The following is a 27,912-nucleotide window of genomic DNA, read 5'->3' as shown; positions in this document are numbered from 1 at the left end:
TTTTTTTTCTTTTTAAGGACAAATGAGGTTCGTTGGTTATATCCAGCCCCTTCAGTTCGAAACCTACCCTGCTCTTAAAAAAAAAAAAAAATAGCAAGAATAATGACGCATCCTAGAGAAAAGATTAATTTCCATATCCCCATACTCCAGATTCACCATAAAACCGTCATTCAGTACCTGCTTTTGCATTCCTGACATTTCAGTATTAACTACGTCACTTTGATCACCGGTAAAGTTTATTTTTGCTACTTCCAGAGTTTTATTCAACTCGGGAATTATCTCGCATTGAAGAAGTTATGAGAGCTACATCAGATTCATCCAGTTCGAAAAATCTGAGCTGAATGAAATTGTCAGATAAAGGAATAGTAATAATAATAATAATAATAATAATAAACCGTCCTGGAGCTCAAAGTTCTATTTTACATTTCCAAATCCCTGGTCGCCCGCTTTCAAATAATTATAAACCCGAGCATGAAATCGTCAAAACCAAGTTACAGTAGATTTAGCATATTGCCCCATCCCCAGCCTCCACCCTTGCTCTGCGATGGCCTTGGATGTGGAGATAGAACGTTTTTTCCCTCCCTGCCCAGTGCCACGTGTCTGTACTTTTGATATTTCTCATCTGTCCTCGGCTAAACTTATTCCCAGGCACTTGCACACCTAGTTATTAATCAGATTCTGCTTTGATGTAACCGTAGTAATGCCACATCCGATCCCGGGATTTCGCAACCGGTCTTTGCAAAAAATGAGAAACTTGGCAGCGTCAGTCACCTTCAGCCGCGTTGCGTCACAGAGCAGGAAGTTCACCTCCTCAATTAGACAAGGAATCTACTATTCATCCACTTCCTTTCCAACAGTTTTTATCATGTGCAGTGAGTCGATATTTCACAACATAAGTATACCAATTAAATAACGAGAATACATCGACTGAAGGTGAATATAAGAGTTTTGGGGGCTACCTATCTCACAAGTGCTGCACTTAATATCTTCAAAATTGAGTATCCATACATAAAATTATTAAGCATACCCTAAATTCTGGCAATCTACAGACCTTAGGGAGCAACTAAAGTATATTGAGTGCAAGATCCATATATGGATCTTGGTTGAGTGTACCATACGCAATCTGACTTTCCAGAATATGGATGAAATGCAATCTGGCAACTACCTGCATGTAATCTGACATACTGTAGACATGTACATCTCACTGTAACAATACAGTGTCAGTACTCGGATAATTATATGGTATCCCATGCTGACTTACATTACGTACTAAACTACTTCACCCACGTTTCTGAGATAGGAAAAGTCCGTTGAACAATTGAGAAATTAGCATCAGTGACTCTTGAGTCACTGACTTTCACAAGAAACGAGGAAACGTGCCTGTATCACGACAAAGATTTTCAAGTTACGTATGACTGCGATATCTGGACACTTCCTTCAGTAACAAACTTGCACAGGTTTCAAAATCTCCCAGACTCTTCTCCACGACGGACGTATTCAAAATTGTAGAAACGGCCAAGCCAACTGATAGCATTCACTTTGCTGTCCAGAGAGAGAGAGAAAAAAAAGGTACTATTATTGTTGTGTAACTATTTACGCAACAAACACACGCATTACTTCCTGTTCCGGAAAATGAGAAAAACTGAAATTCTGAATCATGTGCGGCTACCAAGATGATCGTAGGCTACCCGGATCAGGATCAGCTAATGTCAGTTGGAGGGTGTGGTTCGACCCGTGTCCAAATTTTACAGTTTTATCGTCACCCCAGCTCATGATCTCTCCTGCCCGACCTGCATCTTGAGGTAAGAACAGTGGGCCATTCTTTTGATGCTTTAACGTGTTCTAGATGTTTCGTATGGTATTTATCAGATCCCAGGGTCGGGCGGCTCGACGCGGCCTCTTAAAAAACACGTTGTGCTCTCGCTTTCAGCAATGTATACACACCCAGTTTGTTCTGCACACACACACACACACACACACTCTCACTGCACCTATTCACAGTGGATGGAAAACCACGTACTTAAGGCGTATCAGCAGTAAAATACCAACAATATCATATGGCCAGGTTTGTACTGTACAGTAAGCAACAATAATCTTGTGAAATTTGGTGAAAACATAAGCTAACGGGTTAAGCGTCTGGTACATTCCGCCGTCATACAGACGGTTCATAATGTTTCACGAGTTACATTTAATCTTCGGACAATACCGCGACACTACTGTTGCTCACTGTACGTATATGACGCTGGATTGTACGAGTCATTTTGAGACTTCGTATTTACATACAAATACAGCCAGCATACAGATTTATTACGACTCCTCCCCGTAAAACAACCAACTCAAGACGAACGGCCACCCCTTACGGGATTATGGCGTGTGGCTATACATAGATTAACTGATTTATTACGACTCCACAAACCAGTTAACCTTACCTGCAAAAAAAAAAAAAAAAAAAAAAAAGACCATTATTACAGATATACTGATAACAAGGTGAACGAGGGGAGAAAATGAACAACAGAATACGTAATGAGTGGGAACAAGACCGCTGTCGTCTGAGGTGGAGAGGAGGGGCGAGGGATGGGAAGGGAGGAAGGAGGGGGTAAGTGGGAAGGCAATGGTTGGGGATAGGGAAGGGAGGTGGGGACAGATGAAGGTAAGAGGGGGATGGTGAAAGGTAATGGAGATGGGATGGGAGGTAGACAGGTGGTAGGGGCGGAGAGAATAATAGGTTGGGGAGAAGGGAGAATGATAGGTAGGTGGGGAAGGATGGAGTGGGGATAGGTTATGAAGTATAGCAGAGACAGTAGGAGAAGAACCTTGGGATTGCAGAAGGTGGGATAGGAGGGAGAGGGACAGAGTAATGGAGAAGAGGAGTGGGAGTAGGGAGGGGTGTAGTGAGGACAAAGGGCGTCAGACACTCTAGGACGAAATGTCAGAAGAGCAGAGAATGACCGGGGGAGAGACTAAGGAAGGTCGGTGTGGAGAAAGAGCAAGGGCACATAACACACCATAACTGTGTTGAGTGTTGCAATTTATGACTGCTACACAAGGGTCAGGGATTAAAAGGGAATTTAACGTGGCATTATGGTTTGTGTTGTCTGTGACTGTCTTTCTGCCTGTGTCTCACTATATCTATTTAATATTGCCCCCCCCCCCTCCTTTTTGTTTTTCAGTACCATATATTTCATTCCTGGGGTAAGTAAGGGTGCTTACTATCCACTGGCTTCCCGTGGTACCATATGAAGGTACCACACTGAGTGACAGGCTAAATGGTAATCATACAGCCAAATACCTGATGGCCTATTAGGTTAATGTCCTTTGACTGGATGTGGCCTATATGCGTTTACATCAAAGGGGTGATTTGGGTTTACTGTTCACATGCATCCACTTGGGATGATAACTAGTCACTAATGCCTTTCATACCAGGACTAACTTGTTTATACTCGGGCCCATACACTTTGACTAAGCATTAAACGTGGATGATTAATAGGTAGATGTGACAGTAGCTTTACATACCCGGTATACCATTTATTGTACTGTACACGAGTAAGAGAACTTTAGAGAAGGGGGAAGCTTCTTAAATGTATTCACATTCAGAATAAAATATAAAAGTACAACTAATGTGCATGATTATCTAACATTAAACTTGTGCTAACTTAACCTTCAGATCAGCACAAAGACTTAAAAAGAAGCTGCAATATGATAACAGGATAGCAAGGTAGGCTATACCTACTGAATTTTCAAAAACAAATATCCAGCTCTCATTACAATAACTACCATACCACACCTACATCATTGTCCAAACCTATAGAGTTTTATTAAGAGGGATCTCAAGCTCGGTAAAGTTACTTGGTTCTATCAATAATAAAGTACATCATAGTAAATGGGGATACTGGACACCATTTCTGTTTCATTAAGAAATGCCTCTACTAAGCCAAGTAATATAATCTGGTGGTGCCAGAGAAAGCCAAAGACCTTCATACTGACTGTCCAAGTAACTAATCCTGTTCAAACTCAAGATAACTAACCCACGCTTAAGTGCCTAACCCCTTAATGAAAAGAGCCTTTAGCCTAAGCCTCCTTGTAGAATTTGATATGCTGTGAGTGACATAAATGTGCCCCACATCCCAGCGACAGTGTGGGCAGCCAATAAGGAAAGAGAGCCAAGTATGCTGTGTTACATAAAAACATGCCCTGCCCAACACACATGCTCCAACTCTTCCACTTCCCCTTGTTGCTGAGTCAGTGTTGTTTCTTATTTTGTTGTTGTTCATCATCATCACCATCCAAACTCTAAACCCCACCTATAATATGAAGTTGGGCAGGATCTAGGAACAGTGAAAGAGAAAGCACAAAAACAGAACTATCAAACAACATGGCCATTGAAATGAGTCACAAAATTATTCACAGATTAGTCAAGCCCATAGAGCCATGCCTTCATGTCATACCTAACCATCTCTACATACAATAATTTTCTTTATAGAATAGGTGCACTTCATATATGCCTGGCAAATAGTTCTTTATAGATATGCTTCACATAATCCTACTAAATGGTCAGTCTAATAGGTTAAAAAGGGATGCCAAATCAATTATTTTGTTTTCCTATGCACATAATCCAACCCACTCATCTACTACAAAGTCCTCAGTCTCATCAATGTCCATGTCTCTCTTTCTCACACTCAGATGGTCATAGGGTTTGATTTAGTTATGTATTTAATGATAATCCCTCCCTTCTATTAGGGGTCTGTCTTCTATCTATCTATTGCCAGACGCCTCAATCCCGTTCGGGGTGGCCACAAACAAATCGCCTCCACGTCGCCCTGTCTCCCGCCATTTCACTGCCCCGCTCCCAACTCACCCCCCCCTCTCTCATATACCTCTACACCTCATCCCTCCATCTCATCCTCGGCCTCCCCCTCCCTCTTCCCCCCACCACCTCACTCACATACACTCTTTTCGTCAGTCTTTCACCCTCCATCCTCTCCACATGGCCAAACCACCTGAGTGTATTCCTTCTAATGCTTCCTATCACATTCACATCCACACCACAATGCTCCTTTATATCCTCATTTGTCAGCCTGTCTCTCCATGTGACTCCACAGGTCTGTCTTAAGGTGAATAAAATTATCTGGTGGTGCCAAGACAATAATAATAATAGACATTCACTGATTCAAGAGGTTAAGTTGCTGATGAATTATTACATGTGGTCATCTTCATATACAGTACCGGTACTGCAATTATAAAATTATATTGAAACCAGAAGTAATAGTTTTTGTGTTCAGTATGCATTCATGAACTAAAAGCAGCTTCACTTAAGATGAGTCATGTAAAGTAATATTTTGTTCAGTTGATAATTTTTCATATGTGGGTGTAAGTGCTCCATCTAATGGCCCTGTGAAATCAAGACATGGTATAAATATATACGTCATAGACTAGAAGTGCCGACTAGCTTTACTGTGCTGCATTGTATTGTTTGTATTGTATATAAACTTGTTTTCAGTGAGTGTTTTAGCAGTTAAGCTTTTTACATAAGTGATAAAATTTTAAAAATAAGCCATCCATCCATCATCCAATCCTACATTGCCCCATGAGGAGCGTAGGAGGCCGGGGCTATGCAGTTGGTCCCGACATTTAAGATGAGTGACCAGCCTCACTCATCCCTGAGTGGTATTACATGAGCAATCAACCCCAACCACCCCTTGGATATAAACCTGCACCGACTCAATCTGACTGGAGCGCAATAATTACCCACTAAAACCACCAGGCGCCAAAATCTGGTTATATGGTTACCACCCAGCATAGTAAATGCTTTCCTGGTGTACAGGAAACCATTTGGCTTGTCACTCAGTGTAGAGTCACCCATAGGCTGAAGGAAGAGGAAAGAATGAAGGAAAGAAAGACAGAAGAGGGAGTGTAAAGTCACACGTAGGCCGAAGGACAAGGAAAGCACTGGGTAATTATCATGATCATCATTGTGACTTTCATAATTAATGTTTAAAATTATCATCAACCTGACACTTTTCCCCCCACATAAGCCATCACCCAATAAATATCTCTTTGGCCTGTTTGTGTAATGCTGTAGTAATAGTCCCAGTTACGGTATCAAGTGCTCATTGGGATTGGCCTTGTAAAGTGAAGCCAGCCCAGCAACACCCTGGCAGCAACACATGTGACCAAGATACACAGTGTATGTCAACATCTGTGAGGATACTTAGTGCAACCCAGTTTATATCTTCTTCAGCCTTTCAGTGCAAATGAATGGCCTTGTTAAGTGTGTTTTCAGGGCATGCATACATTTTTACTCACTTCTGCCAGAGTATGGCAGCTTGAAGATCTTATTGAATATAGGCAGTGACCCTTTTTATTTGGGATTAAGGCTTTAGTTGAGCTGAGTTCCAGTCGTGAAAATCCAGTTTGGTTTAGAAATAGCAATTCAGTTTGCACGTGTCACAGAAGTCCAGTCTCGTTTTAGTTTTATAAATCCTGTAGGGCAATTGTGGTAAAATTTGTACTGGTGATCTGATCTGGCTAATCAATTTTGGTGAAACTGTGTTGTGCTCTGGCAGTAAAAGGGGGAAAGGGAGGCAGGTAAATGAAAAATAATGACTTTCTGCAAAAAATTCAGTAATAGTGTGATGGTTGCAGGAACAAAGAGAGCTATTACTGTACTGAAGGAGTTAATGAAGATGGTATCTAGATTAATTAAACTGTGTGACAGTAGCAAGACTTAAATATAAGGATATCATCAAAGTGAAGAGGTTGTGGAGGTAGTTCTTAACCCCCAAGTTCAGAATGACCTCCTTAAACTGAATGAAGTCATATGGTGGTGGCAAGAATAAAAAGGATGTTATCATACTCAAGGGGTTAGTGGAAATGGAAGCTAAGCATTTGGTATTCCCACATTAACCTACTCATTATGGCTTTTTTAAATTTTTTTATTATACGTATAATCATGTACCTGTAGATGAGCTATTCAGTTTATGAGAAACCCAGAACTGGATTGGTTTTATACGACTTCACTAATTTCTTCGCTGTTAGGGCACTTTCTTAATCTAACTGAGTTGTTTGGTAGTAGCATGAATAGAGTATATGCAAAAGTAACTGTATCTAAGGGGTTAGACAACTAACTGGTGGTAGCAGGAGTGAAATAAGACCATCGTACTGACGGTTGGAGGGCCTTAGGTCTGTATGAAGGCATAAGAATGGAGACAGGTTGCATGAAATTGGTGCCTTAACAAGCTAGTTCTCTCTTAATACACCTTGTTAAGGGTTGCAAGATGGACCCTGATGGTGCTTAGAGAGAGAGAGAGAGAGAGAGAGAGAGAGAGAGAGAATATATGTGACAGGAAGAATGACTATAAGAACTTGTACACCTGTATGTTGTGTTTGATAGTGGTGACCCCCCTTGTGGTGACCTTTTACGGATCAGTGGGCATGTGGGGGAGAAGAATGGAAGGGAGAGGAGGACATGGGAAGAAGAAGGAATGAGAGAGACGGAGGGATGGAAGGGAAGGGGGAGACAGGAAAGGGGAGTGAAGTGGGTAGAAGGTTGAATAATGTTAGGCGTGATGAGGAAGGGAGGGTGTAGAGGGGTAAGGTGAGACAGTGGAAGGCTGACAATGAGGTAGGTGGAAGTAAGGAGGGGTGACAGAGATAGAAGTAAAGTGGAGGAAGACGGAGAACAGTAAGGCTGATGGAAGCAAGTGATGTAGGGTATAGGGTTGGTGAAGTGGGGTGAGGTATACTGAGGATTGCTGAATGAGATGAAGTGAGACAGGTGGATGTGAGGTGGGGTCAAACAGGAAGGTAGGGTGGGGTGAGGTGGGTGGAGGTTAAGAGAGTAAGGAAGGTTGTGTTAGGCAGGATGAAGTAAGGTTAGGGAGGTGAAGTGGGGTGAGGTGGGAATAGTAGAGAGTACAGTGAGGCAGGGAAGAGGAAAATGAAATAATGCAGAAGAACAGGGAGGCAGCAGAGAAAGAGGGAACCATTCAGATAAGATAGTGTTATGTGCATGGAGTGTCAAACAAAAAACAAAAGGGAAAAACTGATTTTCACTAGAACCATCATCCTCAACATATTTTCTACTAATAAATGAGGTGAGCAGGATACAGAAATCATCATCCCAAGTTCTCAACCCTAATTCCCACTTAAATGATAGGAAGGGGTAGGATCCAGAAACTATGATAACGTATAAAAGGAGGGGAACTGTCAAACAACATGTCCAGTGAAACAGGCCACAGAAACCATTAACACATCATCTAAGCCCTGAAAGTCATGGCTCCACCCCATTAATAATAATAATCATAACAATCAACATATGTAACCGAACAATAAGAGAGTGAATTGCCATCCTTGGAGAAGGATGTTGAGTCGTAATTATGGTAACAGTATAAGTTAATAACAACACGACATCATTACACTCACAACTTCCAAGGTCAACAGTATCAGGTTATGACATACTGCATGAATTCACGTTGACATAGACAGTTAACAGTAATATCAAAATATCCATCATCTTCTCTTTAAAAATGAAGTAAAAATAATAATCTAGTCTTAGGGGAATGAACCACATAATGTTTGCAATTGCAGCTGCATCAGTGTGTATGAGTAACTTGCGATTATATATTTATCTAGCTCCTGTCATCTTTCTCTTGCCTCTTTCATAGTACAAATACCCCTCTGACTGCTGTAAGTTCTACTGGTACGGTATTAAGTTGCCTTCATGAGCAAGTTTGGTTGTTTATTTCTTGTGACGTTCATTTTCCTTCTCAGATGGAACTTGACCTTCAGAAACCTTCCTATCTCCTATTCTCCTGCTCCTTTCATATACAGATTATCCATTTAACTGCTGCCCTTTCCTCGTTGGTGTTAGGATGTCTGCATTCTTCTCAGTTGGACTTGTTTCTCTTCACCCTGACCACGTTCATATTCAGGAGCATATTATCCTCTGCTAACAGACCTACCTCCTCTGCCCTTGCTCTTTTCACATGCAATACATGTTAAGTATACAATATGATTATGTCTTCATTGGTTTATCCTTGCTACCTCCAGATGATTTTATTCAATATTTCAAGATCTCTTGTGGTGAAGGACTTATACCTGACCTCTCCTTTTTGAAAATCTTCTGTGCTGAGGAACATCATCTGGTGGTAGAAAGAATAAAATGAGAAAGTTTTCATCATGGTGATGAAGGGTATAACCTTTTGACAGCAGCTTTAATTCACTGATGTCATGTTGCTTTCCTGCTTCTCAGTTGAGCTGCTTCCTCTTCTCTTCAGCTGCATTTTTATTCAGTAGCAACTAACTTTTCATTAACAGACCTCCTTCCTACTTTTTTTATGCATCTTTTATAATCATAGTAACTAGGCTGTTCATCTGCTGCTTTTTCTGCTAGCTTATTGGTGTTGGGTTAACTTCCTGCTTCTTAGATAGGCTCTTTTTTTTCTCTTCTCAGTCATTTCTACTCAGCAGCATTTTTCCCTACTCTAACAGGCCTCCTTCCTACCTCACTGATATGTACAAATTAACATTGACAGCTACAGGTTTTCCTCCAGTGGTGTTTGGTTGCTTTCGTACTTTTCAGATGGACTATTTCCACAGTTTTGAGGCCATGTTATAATTGGCAGCATCTTAATCTTTTCTGATAAGCCTCCTTGCTGCCACATTCATATACAGATTAACAATGATTGCTACAAGTTTTCCTCTGCAGGTATAGGGCCACCTTCCTACTTCTCATCTGGGCTATTTCCTCTTCACATTGACCATGCCCTTAATTCAGAAGCTTATTAACCTTCTCTGGCTGGCCTCGTCCTCTCCTATTCGTATACAGATTAACCACTTGGATTTTCCCTCCATTATGTTGGGGTGCCTTCCTGCTTCTCTGGTGTACTATTTGTTTTCCCTCAAATTTTGACTAAAGAACACCTGATCGTTCTTTACAAGGTCTCAGCCATCCTCCACTAACAAGCTCAGCTTGTGTTGAAATGTCTTCCTTCTCTTAAGATGAGTCATTTCCTGATATGACTGGTATCTTAACCAGGAGGACTATCATCACTCACACACCAAGTAATGATAATACATACAGTCACTTACAGGACAAACATTGATACTGGCATCATCATCATCATAATCATCATTATCCACACATAGGAATGGCCCACACATGAGAGTGGCAAAGTAAAAAAGTTAAATTGTCAACACTTACACTAAGAAATAATACACACAGTCACCGACAATAAAAATGTGTTGACTTCATTATCACTATCCTGTTTTCCATAAATACATGGGGTAGGCAAAGCATAAAAAGCAGGAGAACCATCAACACATACTAAAGAAATATACACAGACCAAACATACGTACAGTATTCACATAATCATCATCCAGTTTCCATTGAATAAAATGGGATAGGTAGGACCCAGAGACAGGAGTGGGAAAGTAAAACACACACACACACACACACACACACACACACACACACACACACACACACACACACACACACACACACACACACACACACACACACACACACACACACACACACACACACACACACACACACACACACACACACACACACACACACACACACACACACACACACACACACACACACACACACACACACACACACACACACACACACACACACACACACACACACACACACACACACACACACACACACACACACACACACACACACACACACACACACACACACACACACACACACACACACACACACACACACACACACACACACACACACACACACACACACACACACACACACACACACACACACACACACACACACACACACACACACACACACACACACACACACACACACACACACACACACACACACACACACACACACACACACACACACACACACACACACACACACACACACACACACACACACACACACACACACACACACACACACACACACACACACACACACACACACACACACACACTCTTCATCCCATATGATTATCCTAGTCCTGTCTCAGGGATGGGAGAAAGTTAGTGAAATATAAACACATAATGACTTCCAGCTAGAAACACTCAAATAAGTACAGTATTAGTATCTTTCCAACACATATTCTTTCTACACATGATTATGAGGTCTAACTGAGATGGGAGAAGAAAATAAGAGATAAGGACAATGAAATACAGATAGAAATAATCACATAACCTGTAAGTGGCACAAAGTATGTAGTTTGAAGGCTTACAACTGAGATGAGAACAGAAAATTTGTAGGTATTATGAATAATCCAACCAGAATTATTTGTCCGTACTTACTAACATGAGGCCTAAATGAATAGAAGGCAAGCAAAAAAAAAAAAAAAAAGTTGCTAAATGCTGAGCTGGTATTTACAAGCTGCCCCAGGGCTTAAGAAGGGAATGTAGGTCACAAATAAGAGCAGTGAGAGGTTGCAGTGTAACCCAACCACACACAAGCACCTAAATGTCCTAGATATGCCCTTCCTCATGTCCTCCCCCCTCCCTCACTCCACCCACTCACCCATCCAGTTGCTAACCCACTGCTTGCTTCACCCCCCCCCCCCCAATGTCCTTACTTATACACTGCATACCCTCTCAGAATATTAAGTTTTATACTGCTTAACCTCTTTACTTCTAACTCACAATAACTTGCCCCCTCTCAGTTACTTTTTTTCTTTTTTCTTTTCACATCTCACCACCCCCTTCCTTTTGTATTTCCCCACTCTTTAATTTTTGTCAGTGTCACCTCTCACTCTCACCCACCCATACTTTACTTGTCTCTAAGTAATACTACCTCTTATTGTCCAATACACCTCTCCCTGTCACCCACTCACACTTGCCTCTCCTCAAATTGCCTGTTTTTGTCCGTTTCACCTCACTCTCCCCGACCCACACTTTCTGCTTCTTTCATTGCCTCTTTTTGTCCATTTCACCCCTTTCTCTCTCTCACTAACTACACCATACTTCCCTCAGTGCCCGTTTATTTCCATTTCACCTCTCACCCACTAACCACACCTTCGTATTTCCATCATATTTTTTTCCCCCCTGTTTCATGTCACACACACCACACCTTCCTCACCTCTCAGTGCTTCTTTTTGTAATAGTCACCTCTCCCTCACCTCTAACTCTGTCTCACCTTCTCAGCTGTCAGTATTGGGTATTTCATTTTTTTTTTAGATACCTTTATAGGACTATCTCACTTCCCCATTCCTCCTCATTGTCATCTCCTTGCCCCACATTTTTTGCTTCTCCTCATCTGACCACACCCTTCTCTTCCTCGTCCACCACACACACAGACTTACCACCTTCCTTCGTCCCCCACTTTCCCTCTCTTTTTGTCCTCCTCTTCTGACCACACCCACCCTTTTCCTCTTCCTGTCTGCCCATTCACTTTCTTCACAACTCATATCTTGCTTTTTCAGCCCCTTAGTTTTGCAGTTTAATTTTGTGTTGAATATAACTCATCTCCCACCCTTACCTCCCTCACCTCTCACACTCCATCTCCTTCACCTACCCTCCCTCACCCTCACCTTTCACCTGCCTCTCCCACTCCTTCACCCTCACCCCACCCAGCCCACCCTCACCCTCTCCTCCACCCCACCCCTCAATTTCCCCTCACCTTTCACCCTATTAACTAAATCCCTCCCTGCCTGAATTTCACCTCCCCCCATCATCTGGTGACCTCACTCACCTCCACTTGACCCACAATGCACCCCACAACACGCACCACCAAAACTGGGTTGACCAGCCAGCGTCCCAGTTTGTATGCTGCCAAGTTCCTTATCCTGTACTGGCATCTTTTTTGAGGTAGCTAAGACAAAGGAACTATACTCCACTGCACTTTCGAACTCCATCCATCTCCATCCACATAACCCAGTTCACACTGTCCAGTGCATTGTCCGTGTAACAGTAGCTTGTTCAAATGGCCACAACAAAGGAAGAACTCTTAGCTTCAATAATGAATTCCATATATTTCTACCTTCCTCATTGATGTTTCTTTCCATTTCGGACATAAAAAAAAAAAAAAAAAAAAAAAAAAAAAAAAAACGTTCACACCAGTTTCAAATTCTCCACTTAAGCAACCACAGTCATACACAAGGCAATGCAATAACTGTCAGTCCACAAAAAAATCCACCAGTTACATTCGGTTACAGTAAGATGACCTTAAAATCACGTCCCTCAGCTTGCTATTGGCTCTAACCCTATCCTTCAGAGACTAATTCAAGTGAAAATACAATAATCATTAACAGTTAGGTTTCTACGACTCACTCTTAAATGGATAAAGCATTGGCGTGAAATGGAGTTGTCCGGAGCACTGTAAGTTAATGGGCCAAGTAACAACACTTTTAGGCTCCTATACACACTCTCAGCTGAATAAATTGTTTGGTTGGGTGGAGTATAATACTAGGCTTGTTCCTATCATTAAAGAGCAAATATTCCATCCCCTTGATGCAGCTGTTGGTGTTCAATAAATGTCATTCCATCAATATTACTTGGCTTTTTCCCAAGCATACAAGATGGCACATCCTATTTGTGACCTTTCCCTGCCCACTCATCATTCAAGCAACCTGTCTCACTCTCACCCATGACATTTCTTACACTCACACTTAGCCTGCCATGCTCTCACTCTTGCCCTTCACCTGTCATGTAAACTCTCACTCTCAGCTCTTTCATTCCAGTTGCCTTGTTGTTATTTTGTTCTTTTCAAACATACATGAGAACAGGTGTATTGTAATGATGCTTAGACACAATATGCTAATTTCTTTTATTACCGAACTGGAAATTATGTAGCTATCAAAATTACACGAGTTATGCATGAGAATGCCCCCCCCCCCTTTTTTTAATGCAAGAAAGAAGGTACCAAAGGCCAGGACGACCCTGCAAAATTGTTCCAAGAGAAAACAAAAACAAGATAATAGGAACCAAATTCAACTTTATTATTAATGCAAATTATACTGATATTAACAAGATTTGTACTGCATGGAAAATGTAATGGTGTAATGTGCAAGATTAAGCAGTATAAAATTGCTTGCTAGAAAATATTATTGTGTAAAATGCAAAATTAATCACAAAGAAGATGTTAGGGAACTTTCAGAACCTAGCAGATTATAGCCCTTCATTCCCTTGCTTCATTTCATTTCAAAGCTGTGTCCTGGCATCATCTTTGTTGTTCCTCATCCTCTTGCAGTCTCCTATATCAAAGCACTTTCCTTCATCTCACCACTTCCTCATCATCATGCCTCCCTTCCTTACCATCTTGTTTTCCCCTATACCGAAGCCCTTTCCTTCATCTCTCCTCTTCCTCATCTCATGCCTCCTTTCTTCATCCACACCTCTCCTGATATCAGAGCACTTTCCTCCACCTTATCCTTTCCTTTGACAATCCTGCATATCCTCTCCAATCTAAACCAGTGCGAAAGCTTCAGGTCGCATAGTTTTATGTTCTGTTAATGATGTTAGGGTAGCATTCTCAAATTGCCATTTTTCTCCTTGAATCACATACTTCCTTTCCTCCTGTGTCATACTACAGTACATTGCCAATTTCAGTTAACCTGTCCCTGCAAATCATGGAGTTACTTTCCTGCTATATAAACTCTACCCCCACCATTTTTTTTTGAAGATGAAACAGAGGAAGGTAAAAAAAAAAAAAAAAAAAAAAAAAAAAAAAAAAAAAAATCCATACACCAGTTCAAAGGTGTCCTCTGTTCATAAAATATCAGTAACAGTTGGATATTTATTTATTGTATCAGGTTTGAACTCCCCTTCCCCCGTATTTATATTTCCAAGGGTATGCACATACAGCTTATTTTTCATCTTATCCCTGTTCTCCCTAAGGTTATCCTCAGTTTCTCTTATTATTCTTTGATGTGGTAGCGAGTGGTGTGCAGTGTGAGAGTTAAGTGTGGTAGTAAGTGGTTTGGTATGGCAGCAAGAGACAAGACAGTGTGTGGTGTGGAATTGTTAAGTGTTTCGATGTGAGATGTAATCCAACAGAGTCATTCTTTACTGCATGTTGACTTAAATAACCCCTTGTATAAATGCCACCATCTGTAACACTAAAACAATGGTTTACCCCACCCTTGTCAACATCCTGTACTCCTCTTACTCCCCCTACTTGCATCCTGTTTTGCATGTGTCACCCTGACAAACTACACAGCCAGCCACCATCATCCACAACACATCACACCACAGCTACCTCCATCCATACCATGCCACATCATAGCATACCATACCATACAACACTACACAATGCTGCATCACAATATACAATACCATACCATACCACACCATCCATACCATATGCAAACCACTGCCAGCATCATACACACCATACAAAACCATATTACAGTATACATCACATCCACACCATACCATACCACACTGCCATCATCACACCATCAGTCCCCAAGAATTGATGCAATGCAACAACTGTAACATTGCTACACTGGCAGCATTTATTTATATCCCATTTGTACCATCTTGCACAAGAACTAATGCAAAACTGTATAACTGCCGTTATATGCACTGGCAGTGACTACTGCATTTACCTTCTCTTGGAACCATGAGGAAGAATGTGTACAATAATATTTAATGATCTTTAACATATCTTTATAGGGTAATATGTACAGCACTGACAACTTTTCAGCAATTTTTGATGTATAATTACACTACCACTACTTTAAATAATTTAGAAAGAAAAGTAGTTTTCTGCACATTGCTTGCTAATAATTTTTTTAGTTACAGTTTATGCTTATTGAAACAACTTGCTGACAAATTTGGGTTTTATTCACCATATTAAAAACATGTTAAATTTTCAGTGATTATATGGGTATATATTACAATACCACACTTAAAAACAATTTCAAATTCTTCCAAAAGCTCCCTAGGTTCTAAAGAAGCTCAAAACATGCCCAGAAATATCTTCCTCCTCTCACACTGATTCTGCCTTATTTCCTACTAAGACACATTTAGCTTAAAACTAAAGATTCTGTCTTCCTAGTTATATTCTGCCTTCCACCTCTTCCCACCACTAAAACCTCCACTTCCACCTTCCACTTCCTTCTTTCCCATTAACACTTTCAACTTCACATTACCCTGAACCCCTCCTTCAACCCTGCCTGCCACTAACACCTCCTCCCCAACCTTTCCCTTTCTCCACCCCCACTAACACCTTGAGCTTCCACCGCATCCACTTCCTTATCTCCACCTACCTGGTACCCTGTCCAACCCCTTTGAATTTCACCTGCTAATTATAACACATCCACCAACTTACGCCACTCTTCTCTCAGTCAACTTCACTTCACCCCCACCTTCTGCCCCTTTCACTTCGCATCACCCCCCACCGTGTGCTTTATTCAACCCCAACTACCACCAATACCTCCAACTTAACATCCCCACCTCTCTCACTTTTCATCTCACCCCCCCCTTCACCCTACCTGCCCCACTCACTCTCCCCCACCCAGTCATTACCCATTGCCCTCAGGGTCACTCTCACTTCCCTGTCTCCCTCTCACACTCTTCATTACTCCTCCAGTTTCTGCTTCACATTAACTTCCCCAGCAGAGTGATGTCATTCTATTTTTGCCTTGCTACAGGTAGATTATTCCCTTAAACTTATGGGAGATTGCCTGTAGTGAAGAGTTTAACCAGTATTATATTGTACTGTCTCAGTTCAGATTTTAAACAACTGGTAATATAGGCTACATGCTTAGAATGGTAGTGTAGAGTCATGTAGTCTCCTGTTGTCTATCCAGTACACTGTAGTATATAGAACTACAGGAAAGAAAACTGTCATCATCGGCATCATTCCAGCTTGATTCTTATTAATGTCATTATTTGCCTGAGAGCCCACAGTGAGGTGAAGGCCTCTGCCTTTATCCCTCAGAGCTACTGGAAGTTAGTGTACTCCAACTGAAATTGGCATTTGGAAAAACTCATGACTACTATTGGGGACAGTAGAGATCCACTGTGATGAATAATATTGTAAACTCTCAATTATCAGTTGTCACAGTATCCAGCCCAACGCAATATCCACCAGCAAAACTGGACGTAACAGGCGGTTCTATGCAATATCCAGCATTGAGGCATATCAATCGGCTCGTAATTGGTAGCAAACTGGTGTTGTATTATTGTACTGTATCAGTACTGTATTTTATTGTATTTTATGCTTAGCTTTCATCTTTTACACATGGGAAAGCTTTTAGGATAGAGGGTCAAGATGGGTAGTAACACAGTATCTGGGTCATTGCCAAATGTTGAGTCACTGGGGGGGGGGGCGGGTACGGTACTATGCAATATCTGGTATTTCACCTTATTCAATGTAGGGCTTGGCTGAATTACAACAGATAATTGAGAGTTTACAGCATTTCACAGTACAATAGACTTTTATATTACATCCATATTCAAATGGCAGCACTACAACATTTCTAACACTATAGATGAAGGCATTACAACTGTATACAAAAAAAAAAATCACAATCTTTTATAGGTATGTAATATAAAATGTCTTAATAAAGATCTTTACAAGATTAGCTTAACATGAATATGACAACAAATTAACAGACTGTGTTACAAGATTAGCTTAACTTGAATATGACACCAAATTAACAGACTATGTACTGTTGGGTACTTGGCTTTGGAGTTTTTTTGTTTTACACATATCCAGCAGACATAAGTTGGGCCCATTTCTTCACAGCACCTCAAAACTGAGGGCTGGTCACTCACACTTGACTGTTACTTTAACCCTTTCATTGCAACTGACACAAAGATTAAAGATCTCAAGTGTAACCCTGTCACTGTTCATGGTATACATATGAATATACCGGTATTTAGAATTTTACCAGATGATTTTGTTCAGCTGAGAAAAATCTCAGCAGTTAGGGGTTATGGAATCTTATACAGTAATGAAAATGCTGCAGTGACTTTACTATAATGATATGACCATGAAACATATAAAGAGAACCACATAGGTGGCATCATTAGGTTAATATTTGTAGACAGAATGATATATACCAAGTGAGATCCAGCTCTCTAAAAGGCTGGCTATTATTCTCCTGTAGGACTCTGGGTATATTTATGTTAGCCTATATCTTTTAAACTGACACAGACTGAATACATAACATACGATATTAATGTGCCATATACCGTACAAAAATAAAATGGTAACTATCTAATGCAATGGTTAACCTATACTGTACTCCCAGTTCTTCATGTATGCAACAGGTCAACTGTGGAACTGTCTTCGTGTGTGTATTTCCCTTTGCCTATGACCTTCAAGCTTTTATATGCAGTGTGTAGAGGAGTTTGGAAGGGTGTGTGAAAGGAGGAAATTGAAAGTAAATGAGAATAAGAGTAAAGTGATGAAGTGTACGAGGTTGATAGATGGTAGGGGGATGAATATAGTTTTGAATGGTGAGTTGCTTGAGGAGGTAGATTGTTTTAAATATCTAGGGTCACATGTTGCTGTGGATGGAAGAATAGATGCAGAAGTGAAGTTTAGAATAAATGAAGTAGGAAAGGTGCTGGGAGGAATGAAAAAAGTGTTTAAATGTCGTTTGCTTAGAATGGATGTAAAGAGAAGGCTGTATGAGGGTGTTGTGGTACCGACTGCATTATATGGGGCTGAAACATGGAATATGGGTGTAGCAGAGAGGAAAAGTTTGAATGTAATGGAGATGAGATGTCTGAGGAGTATGTGTGGAGTGACGCGTATGGATCGGGTGCGAAATGATGAAGTGCGAAGGAGAACTGGAGTTGTTCGGGAGATGGCTGGTAGAGTTGAGCAGAGGGTGTTGCAATGGTTTGGACATATGGAGAGAATGGATAATGAGCGATTGGTGAAAAAGATAACTAGATCTGATGTGAGAGGTGTAAGGCTGAGAGGAAGACCACGAATAGGATGGATGGACAGTGTGAAGAGAGCGCTGGATGCGAGAGGGATGTCTGTTGAGCAAGGAAGAGTGGCTGTGCGTGACAGAAATAAATGGAGAGAAATTGTGAATGAATAAGTGATGACGCAGCCCTGAGGGGATATTCTCCCGCATTTGGTCTGATCAGCTTGTAGTCAGGTCAGGTGCGGGTAAGGGGATGGGTCTGTTATGATGTGGCAGGGGTAAACCAGTTCTGCTGTCGGGCCTTGCTGCGGATGTCACTGATTGCATTGCCCAGTTGACCCTTGTGCGGTGTGGTGCGGTGAGGATCTGTCCGTTCTCCCCTTTGGGGCTAAGATGCAAATGAATGTGTTTGAATGGATGAGTAAATGGAGAGTGAGTCGTCCTGTCTCGGCTACCTCCCTTTCCTTGGGGGAAGCAGCCTAGGTATATAGATAGATAGATAGTGTCCAGACATCTTGAAATAAATGTATCATGATTTTTTATTTATTTTTTTCTTAGGAGAGAATATTCTTGCAGGCTTCTAACCTTTGATTCCTTCTTTGTTGCATAAAAAGAAAAAAAAATCTAGGAAGCTTCCTTCAGTGACCAGAACAGGAACCCTAGTTCCTGGTTAGATTATGTGTATTCACAAGTACTGATTTTTTTCTGAGTCTAATGGACACTTTTTTATTGACATCCTTGATATCTTCTGTCATAAAAAAAAGTAGTGTGTGATAGTCCCATACACCCCTACTTTTCACCTTCACGCAAGGCTACCCCATTAGAGACCAAATAAAAACTGGCACACTGAGCTGTTAGGCAATCCCTTTTCAGTTCTATAGTTGATAGATTCATTCTTGTCTAGTAGATGTATGTAATTTGCATCTGTAAAGAAAAATACCCCCCAAAATATGTGCAGATGTAGTAGATGTATGTAATTTGCATCTGTAAAGAAAAATACCCCCCAAAATATGTGCAGATGGTTAGCCCTGTAAGATGATATATATTTACTATACCTGGGATATTACAGCATTTTTTTTTTTCTTCTTTATTGAAAAAGATCCATAATCCTTTTCAAGTCTGTTGATGGCCAGTTATAGTTAGATTGGAGGGTTGATACCGTATGACTTGTACTCAAGAAGATTGATTTCCTCCACATAACTAAGACATCAAGTTTCATCCATCCAGGACTTATGATACTATTCAAGTTGAGGGAAAGGTCCAGTTAAATCTGGTAAACACTTTGGGGCTATAATTTACTGTAGATGTCTGACTACTGTTGTAAATTCACAGAATAAACTTGACTTTTACAAATCTTACCCTTGCCAGACAGGATGGCCTTGTATGTACAATGCTAGTTAGAAAGTTCATGAAATCTGCAGGCTTGCACAACTAGCCAATGTCAGTAATTAAATTTAACAGGGGACTAATTTAAGCTTGCAACAGGAAGTTAAGTTTGTGAAACTTGTCAGGGGTTCACAGTAAGTTGCATAAAATCACTAGAGTACAGTTCCCTATCCTCAGGCCCTACCCCTGAATGGGCTAATTTGGGATTGGCTGTCAGCATACCTAGTCACATATTACAAACCTCTATCTATGTATTGGTGTTTTACACCATCATATACAAAACCATACACTGTATGCAGTTACATACTGGCTTATACTGTAGTTTCTAATTATATGAATTTCTAAGTAGCATCCATATATGGTATCAGCAGTATAAAGGTAAGACGTATGAAGGAAGAGGCAGCCAAGTGACATTTCTACCATGACAATAAAGAGGGATGAAGGCAGTGGTAATAACTAATGATACACCAACAGATGTATGTCTCCCTCTATCTGTCATTAGTAAAGCCAACAGTCTAAGTCTAGCATGGCTTTTAAATGCTGTTTCTCCTTTTTCAGGTTTCAGTGAACTGATGATTGCCCTAGATCTGTACAGTAAACAGAAGGTTGATTATCTGACACAATCAGTCAGATGCCATACTGCTTCAACCACAGCTCTACTCAGCTTAGAAGAGACCCTTCACTGGGAAGAGGTAAGAAAGTCTTTATGAACCCTTTCATTTCATTTCTGCTGCCACTAGTCAAAGCAAAATTCCTTTCAGCAAAACGTTATCAGTAATATGGAAATGCTATACAGTACATTTTTAACAAGCCCAAATTATTTGCAAGCTAACACTTATATGTAATCATGGTAAACTTAATATGATGTTTTTCAAATGTTGGACTGTATGGTACTGTACTGTACCTTTTCTTGTAGAGCTTGTTGTACAGTAACAGGTTCTGTAAAAGAATTTTGTTGATAGTGTCTGCACTTTGTCATCATACTGCACATATATAGAAGTTGCAGCATGAGTACAAAGTACGGTAGGACTTAATTTATAGTAGCTACATTTTTTTTTTAATGCAAAACCAATACAGTAGATGACAGTTTTGTGTTTTTATCTAAAGCTTGCATACTGGTATGGCAGATAAGATTTTATAACTTAGCTGCTTCAGTCACTATATCCAGTGTTTACTCTGGCTTATAATACAGTTGTATTTACCCTTGAACTCCCTTGCTTTAACATTACACATCTCAACTCTTTTACTATGCATGGTATTCCTCAAATAAGTAAAAGTATGGAGTCAGCCTTAGTAAATTTCCAAAACTTAGGTTTAACCACCATGGGGATAATGGGTAGAGACCACTTATAACCCATTTAGAGCATAGGATTCCTCTGAAGTAAACTGGTGGGTTTTAGAATAAAACCTTTAATTTGCTGACCTGGTGTGTGTAATGTCAGTACCTGAAAGCTATGTATCCCATGCCAGGCCTAGGATACTGTAGGCTACCAATCATTCCATCATCGTGGAAAAACTGTTGTTGAAATAATCATTTAGAGATTGCCAGGGTCAGATACAGTATCCAGCTTTTACCATTGCAGTGAATGGACTAAGCAGTTCCTTTCAGTGTATTCCACAGTTTAAACATCATTAATACAGCTACAGTATCTGATGTTCCTCTTTAGTAATGGGCACCTTAAAACTATCGAAATTGGTATAGAATATTAGATTTTGGTGTAATATCCAGTGATATTATTGTCCAGGCATATATGGTTGGTGTCAATCCCATATTATCCCCTCTGGTGCATAGGGGTCCCTGTGTGAGACAGCCTTAGTTAAGAACATTAATTGTAGGGTGGGAGACCAACCTACACTTTTGGTAGCATTTTACATGATAGAACCTCTGACCACAAGATTTGAACTTCAGTGTTAATGCCATATCCCTATTTGACCCAAGAGCTCTGTTGCCAAACCATCATTCATGCTGAGTGTATAATGCACTACATTAGAAAGAAGGCTATCAGTATGAAGGCAGCGTGGTTATGTTAATTGTTTTTAAGTGTGAAAAATAACAAAGCTGATAAACAGAAAGCAAGTATGGTTCATGGTCAAGACATAACATCAGCAGAGAGGTATGGAACACTGTACTTTCACCTATTACCAGTAAACAGTAACTGCTGATCCTGTTATGTCATCGTCTGAACATGGGGTCCAAGGCAAGGCTACAGTAGTCCAAAACATTTAACCCGTATCGCACTGGGGGAAAAAAAAAAACTGATACTCCTCAACACCGAACAATTTTGGATTTTTATTTTTTTCCCTGGCTAAATGGGTTTAATACACCAATATAAGATCCCTGGCACTAATAAAAGTAATCACCAAAGCCAGAAAGTCAGTTGAATTGAGTCAGGTTGGTGCCACTCGACCTCTGAAATCTTTGAGGTTACTGAGAAAACAAAGTGGCTGTGAGCAAGACTGTCGCTCTCCTCCCACGCTCCTAAATTAGGCCTAGTGTTGTAAGCATAGCAGAGAAATGTCTGAAGTTAGCGAGATATATTATTACGTTCCATTTTACTTTGGCTGCTTGCATTGACTTCTCAGTGCTGCAGGATGTAGATCTACATTCTGGTGTTTTAGAGAGGGACGTAGATCTACATCGCAAGTGCGGTACAGGTTAGGGATAGACCAACCTATGCCCCTGGTAGCATTTACGAGGCAGCCAAACATCTAGGTACCCCCAGAACTTGAACTGCAGTACTCGTGAAAAACAGGCTACTGCACAGTCACTAGTTCGTTTACACATCTGGGGTTCCATGCTGGTGAACCAGGACTGCAACCCATTATTGTTGATTTGTTTACCTAGATCTCATTTGGTCTGACATGTCATTGAGAGGGTAAAGGAACTTTGGATCGAACTGAACCATCCATGAAAATAGTGCCAAAATCAGTATACCGGTAGTTCAGAACTTACCATGTATTGTTCAGCCGCAGGTGATGGAAAAAACTAAAATGCAGGTACCAGCTTATACTCTGTAGAAATGGACAGTCTCTAAGTTACAGTGTAAGGTTTGTGGCTTTTAAGTTGAGTTAGACTACTGATGAAAGGTTGATACCGTACACAGAATACAGTACTGTATATAGGAATTATGAAGAATTTAGAATTTCTTTGATTTTTCTAAGTTCTTTTTCATTATGAGACTGTCATCTCCTGTTAAGTACACAACCAACACTTATCCAAAGACTGACCTGTTTGTGGGCACTGATGATCTCGGTGACCCTGAGAGCAGAGTCGGCCCGTGAGGCAAGCTGAATGTGGTGCATGAGCGCAGGCAGCTGCATGATCCGCTGCACATCGTGGTCCTGCAGGGGGTCTCGCACACCCAGCAGTCCCCCAGGGCCCCCTCCTCCGGGCAAGGGGTCAGGGATGCCACCAACAGAGTAGGGAGGTAGTGGAACACCCACCCTCCCAGGGGCTCCATGGTCAAGTGGCACTACTACCACAGGGTCCACATCAAACTGCGGCTCACTGGCCTGGGGTACATGCACCCCAGGGGGTATGTGTGTCCCCTGGGGTATGTGTCCTCCCACATCAGGATGAGTGGTAGGTTGCTGTGGAGGGAGTTGTAGAGGCACCCCTGTGCTTTGTGTATGCTGGGGCAGGAGTGCTGGTAGGAGTATACTGTCCTGTACCTGGTGTTGTGGGTGTGCTTGATGCAGTTGTACTTGGTGTTGCTGTGCCCACCCCACACCACACACACACGCCACCACCACAGCCACCCCGACTCGACTCACACACCACCACATGTCTGGAGATGTGTGTGCTACCACGCGTCGCACCAAAGTCTAGGCGAGAACTGGCTCAGTCCTGTGTTGTGGCCGCCACCTGATTCACCCATCCAGTTGTCATTCCAGACGTCGCTAGGTTAATGCTAAATGTACGAAACTCCTGAAATATTTAAATAAATATGTTAAAACCCCCAGAATATCGCTGAAGCTTCTAGAATGTGACACCATTCACCCTCCAGACATCAAAATATAAAGTGATATAAATGTTACTGTCCATTAGCAATGTTGCGAAAAGCGCTAAAATTAAACTGGCAACCCTGAGAGGCACCCACGCTCTCTCAAGGTTACGGAGATCTCCTTAGCATTATTAAATCTATGACAACTGCCCGCCTTTAGAAGTATCCAGCCGCCACTAGGTTAATATAACTTAATCTTGGATGATTCCCTATTAACAGAGAATGTTTGTACTATCCGAATGTGATCCGCAAAGTATAACTATACAACTCTAAAGCACGCATTCGGACGCGTACATGTAAACATTAGGAGGTCGCTTCCCAGAAAGGTGCAGTGTGACAGTTCGGAATTGATCGTTCTGTATTGTAGTGTGACAGTTCGGAATTGATCGTTTTATATTGTTACTTATCCTGGCTGTCATAAGTACACATATAAGGTGTTGTTCTTATAGCATCTGTATTGGGCTTGAGTTAGCTAACTTAGTAAACAAGAGATGATGGGGCCATAGTGTTATACCCAGTGGCCTTTATTTCTTGCTGTCAACCGTGTCAGAGGTAAGTACGCATTTTGGTAGAGATTGCATCATCTGTATAGGACATGCTGGTGATAATCTAAAGCTGACGTGGGCTTAGTTGTATCAAGCAGTGACGTCATACTATTTTTATATCGTCCCATGTGATGTTTACTCACGAGGTGAATGAATAATTTATGTGGTTAGTTGAGTTTTCCTTCCGCTGGTAACCACAGAACTATAGCCCCCACCCAGGCGGAATTGTAATAGACCCCGCATATATCCGGTAGTAAAAAATAAAGAGTATTTGTCGTTTTCATTTCCGGTTTTATTAATAACTTGGTGACTTAACAGAGACCAGCATGCAGACTTTTGAACAATTCCAGTACGGTATATAAGATGAAATTCTCTGTTATAACTTCATTTGTAGTAAATCCGTACCTTTTCACTGGCAGTTTCGCGGCCCGATCATACACACGTCCCTCATGACCCTCTGTTCCCCCCAGAGATGGTAGCCTGCAGGAAAAATGCAGCTTGACCCTGTAGCCCATCGGGTTCACGTTCATATAATTATGGTCCAAGAATGACAAGAAACACTACTACAATGAGGACGCCTTTTAGTTTTGAACTTGCTGCTACCAGACGATTTTATTCGGCTTGAGAACCCCCTGGTAGTGAAGGCTTTGATGAAGATCGTCTAACCTCTCCAGTTCGAAGTCATTCGTGTATTAAATCGTGATGAGGTACTGAGAACAGATATCACGTCCCTCGGGCTGAATGAGTTACTGACATGGGGATCATTAGAGAGAGTCTGCAGGATAAGGATGAAATTTTAATGAGTCATTGGATGATAGGCGAAGGAACACACACACACACACACTGTGTATATATATATATATATATATATATATATATATATATATATATATATATATATATATATATATATATGAGGAAAGGGTATAATTTTGAGGAATGAAATATGAGAGAATTCTAAGCAAAAAACATGTTTCCAAATCTGAACCATTATAGAATTACCGATGACCGTATGGGGTGGAGACCATTTTTCGCCCATAAGGTCATCAGTAATCGTAGCTCCATATTGGCTGAGGTTTTAACATTTCTTGAAATAACATTTCCTGCTTAGAACTGCCTCGCCTGTCAATTTCCAGAATTATATTCTTTCCTTCCGGTACACCGTGCGTATATTTATTTATCTGTATCAGTCTATATATATATATATATATATATATATATATATATATATATATATATATATATGTAGAGAGAGAGCTGTGCATCGTGTCACGTCCACCAAGGCAAGTGTCAGTACCGTGTTCTGTACTAATAGCTCAGAAAATTATACATAAAGAAAAATACTTGTGTTGAAAATAAAATTTACCTCCTCAGACAGCCGTATTCTAGGTGGTACAGGAGTCTCGGTAGCACCTTTTCTCCAGCGATTTACTCTGCAGATTATACCTTAGTATTTCCTTGTGTGCCTTTCTGTAGAAATAGTTTGCGTCAGTAGTGTACAGGGGGCTACTGAGTTGTAATCGTAATAAATCGCTAAGGAAGAGGTGTTTGGAAAACTCCTGAACCACTTATTAAAAAAAATATATATAGTATAACAGGGTATAGCATCTTGGAAATGGTACTATACATATGTGGTATACGTGTCACATATATATAGGCAGAGCGGTATATGTTCCACAGAAATTAGGCGGAAATGAAGTAGGGTATACTTTGTACACTTTAAATGTGATATCACCACCACCACCACCACCACCACCACTACCACCATCATCGCGACCCATTCTTCCCATTAAGAATGGAGTACGTTAAAATTCAGAAACATGTAAAAAATGCTATGGATATGGGGGGATTATCAACAGCATGCCAGTGATATGCGCCGAACAGCCACCCATTCACGCAACATTCATACTCCCTGGCCCGGATTCTCGTCGGGTAAGGAACCTCCCTAACACCTCTTCCTAAGCGATTTATTTTGTCAGTTACATCTTGCCATCATCTTCTGTGTTACGTAAATCATTCTGCTATCACCATGCAGTGCATAAAATTCGTACAAAACGGTTTTTGCTAGCCGTATCCAAAAATAAATCGGTAAGGAAGAGATGTTAGTGAGCTTCCTTATCCAGCGAAGATACGGGGCCCTGAATCTTGGTTATACCTCACGAGCATAACCATCTTCAAAGCGTGTTTTGTTTTCCCATTTCTCTTTATAGATGCATTTGACATACTCCTGCCATATAAAGTCCATGCAGTAGTTCTCCAGAAAATAGTTTGAAATTTTACACTTCCTAGCAGCCAGTTCGGAACCTGTATCTGTTATATATTCCCAGGAAACTAGCGCGAAAAACGGCCCATCTATCGCAGAAAGCAGTACACCTGCAGAAAAAAAAGGGGGGGGGGAGAGGGGGATGCAAAACTGACAGCGTTCCATATTTTCCACCCGCCGCTCTATCACGCAAGCGCATTATGCTGACATGGTATCCACTCTACTGGTATTACTTTCTAATATCTATACTCTCGACTTTGCCTTTTGGGGGGAGGAGGGGGGGAGAGGCGCCTGTATTTTTTCCGTACGGTTACCATTTATGTCACTCCTTCTTGTGTGGGTGTCATATTTTTGTATGATTTTCCGTACTCATACTTTTTTTTTTTTTTTTTTTTTTTTTTAGTGAGGGGATTCCCATTTTTTTCTGTACGACAGCCTTTCATTATTTTATCATCTTTGGTTCGCACGTCTTCTGCGATACACGGTGTGTGTGTGTGTGTGTGTACATAATGTACATAGTATAAATTATGTATATATATATCTATATCTATCTATCTATATATATATATATATATAAATGGTGTTATTCGAAAGGAAAAAGAAGACAAGGAATATCCAAAGCGCTTTCGTGTATACACATCTTAAGGGGAGAAAGTTAAGAAACACGATGAGGGAGGTAGTCAGGTAGAGTACACCTGTCATTTTTATACAGAAAGAGGAGGGGTGCGAAAGATCCCGAGGGAGTTAACTAAGTCGTTAACAACAACCAGTGTTCTGAACTTGCATCCTTACTCATAAGTAAATCATTAATCCAGCATTATGTTTACAAGAATAATAAAAATAAATGGTTTTGCTTATAATA

General features: G+C 40.9%; 1 protein-coding gene across 4 annotated transcripts in view; it reads right to left on the bottom strand.

Annotated features, from left to right (window-relative positions):
• LOC145406839 (uncharacterized) overlaps positions 1–24,094 on the bottom strand; it is a 45,727-nt gene extending 21,633 nt beyond the window's left edge. For all 4 annotated transcript variants that reach the window (XR_013898596.1, XR_013898597.1, XR_013898598.1 and 1 more), the window contains exon 1: positions 23,467–24,094. Coding sequence is in view for 1 of the 4 variants with exons in the window: in XM_080277946.1 (XP_080134072.1) it covers positions 23,467–24,024 (558 nt within the window). In the remaining 3 variants the exon portion in view is untranslated. The remainder of the gene's footprint in view (positions 1–23,466) is intronic.
• Positions 24,095–27,912: the final 3,818 nt, after the last annotated feature.

Source organism: Coenobita brevimanus, chromosome 71, assembly GCF_032717465.1.
Source record: "Coenobita brevimanus isolate Jiangsu-jjx chromosome 71, ASM3271746v2, whole genome shotgun sequence".
Taxonomy (NCBI): Eukaryota; Metazoa; Arthropoda; class Malacostraca; order Decapoda; family Coenobitidae; genus Coenobita; species Coenobita brevimanus.
This window is presented reverse-complemented; position numbering and strand designations above follow the sequence as displayed.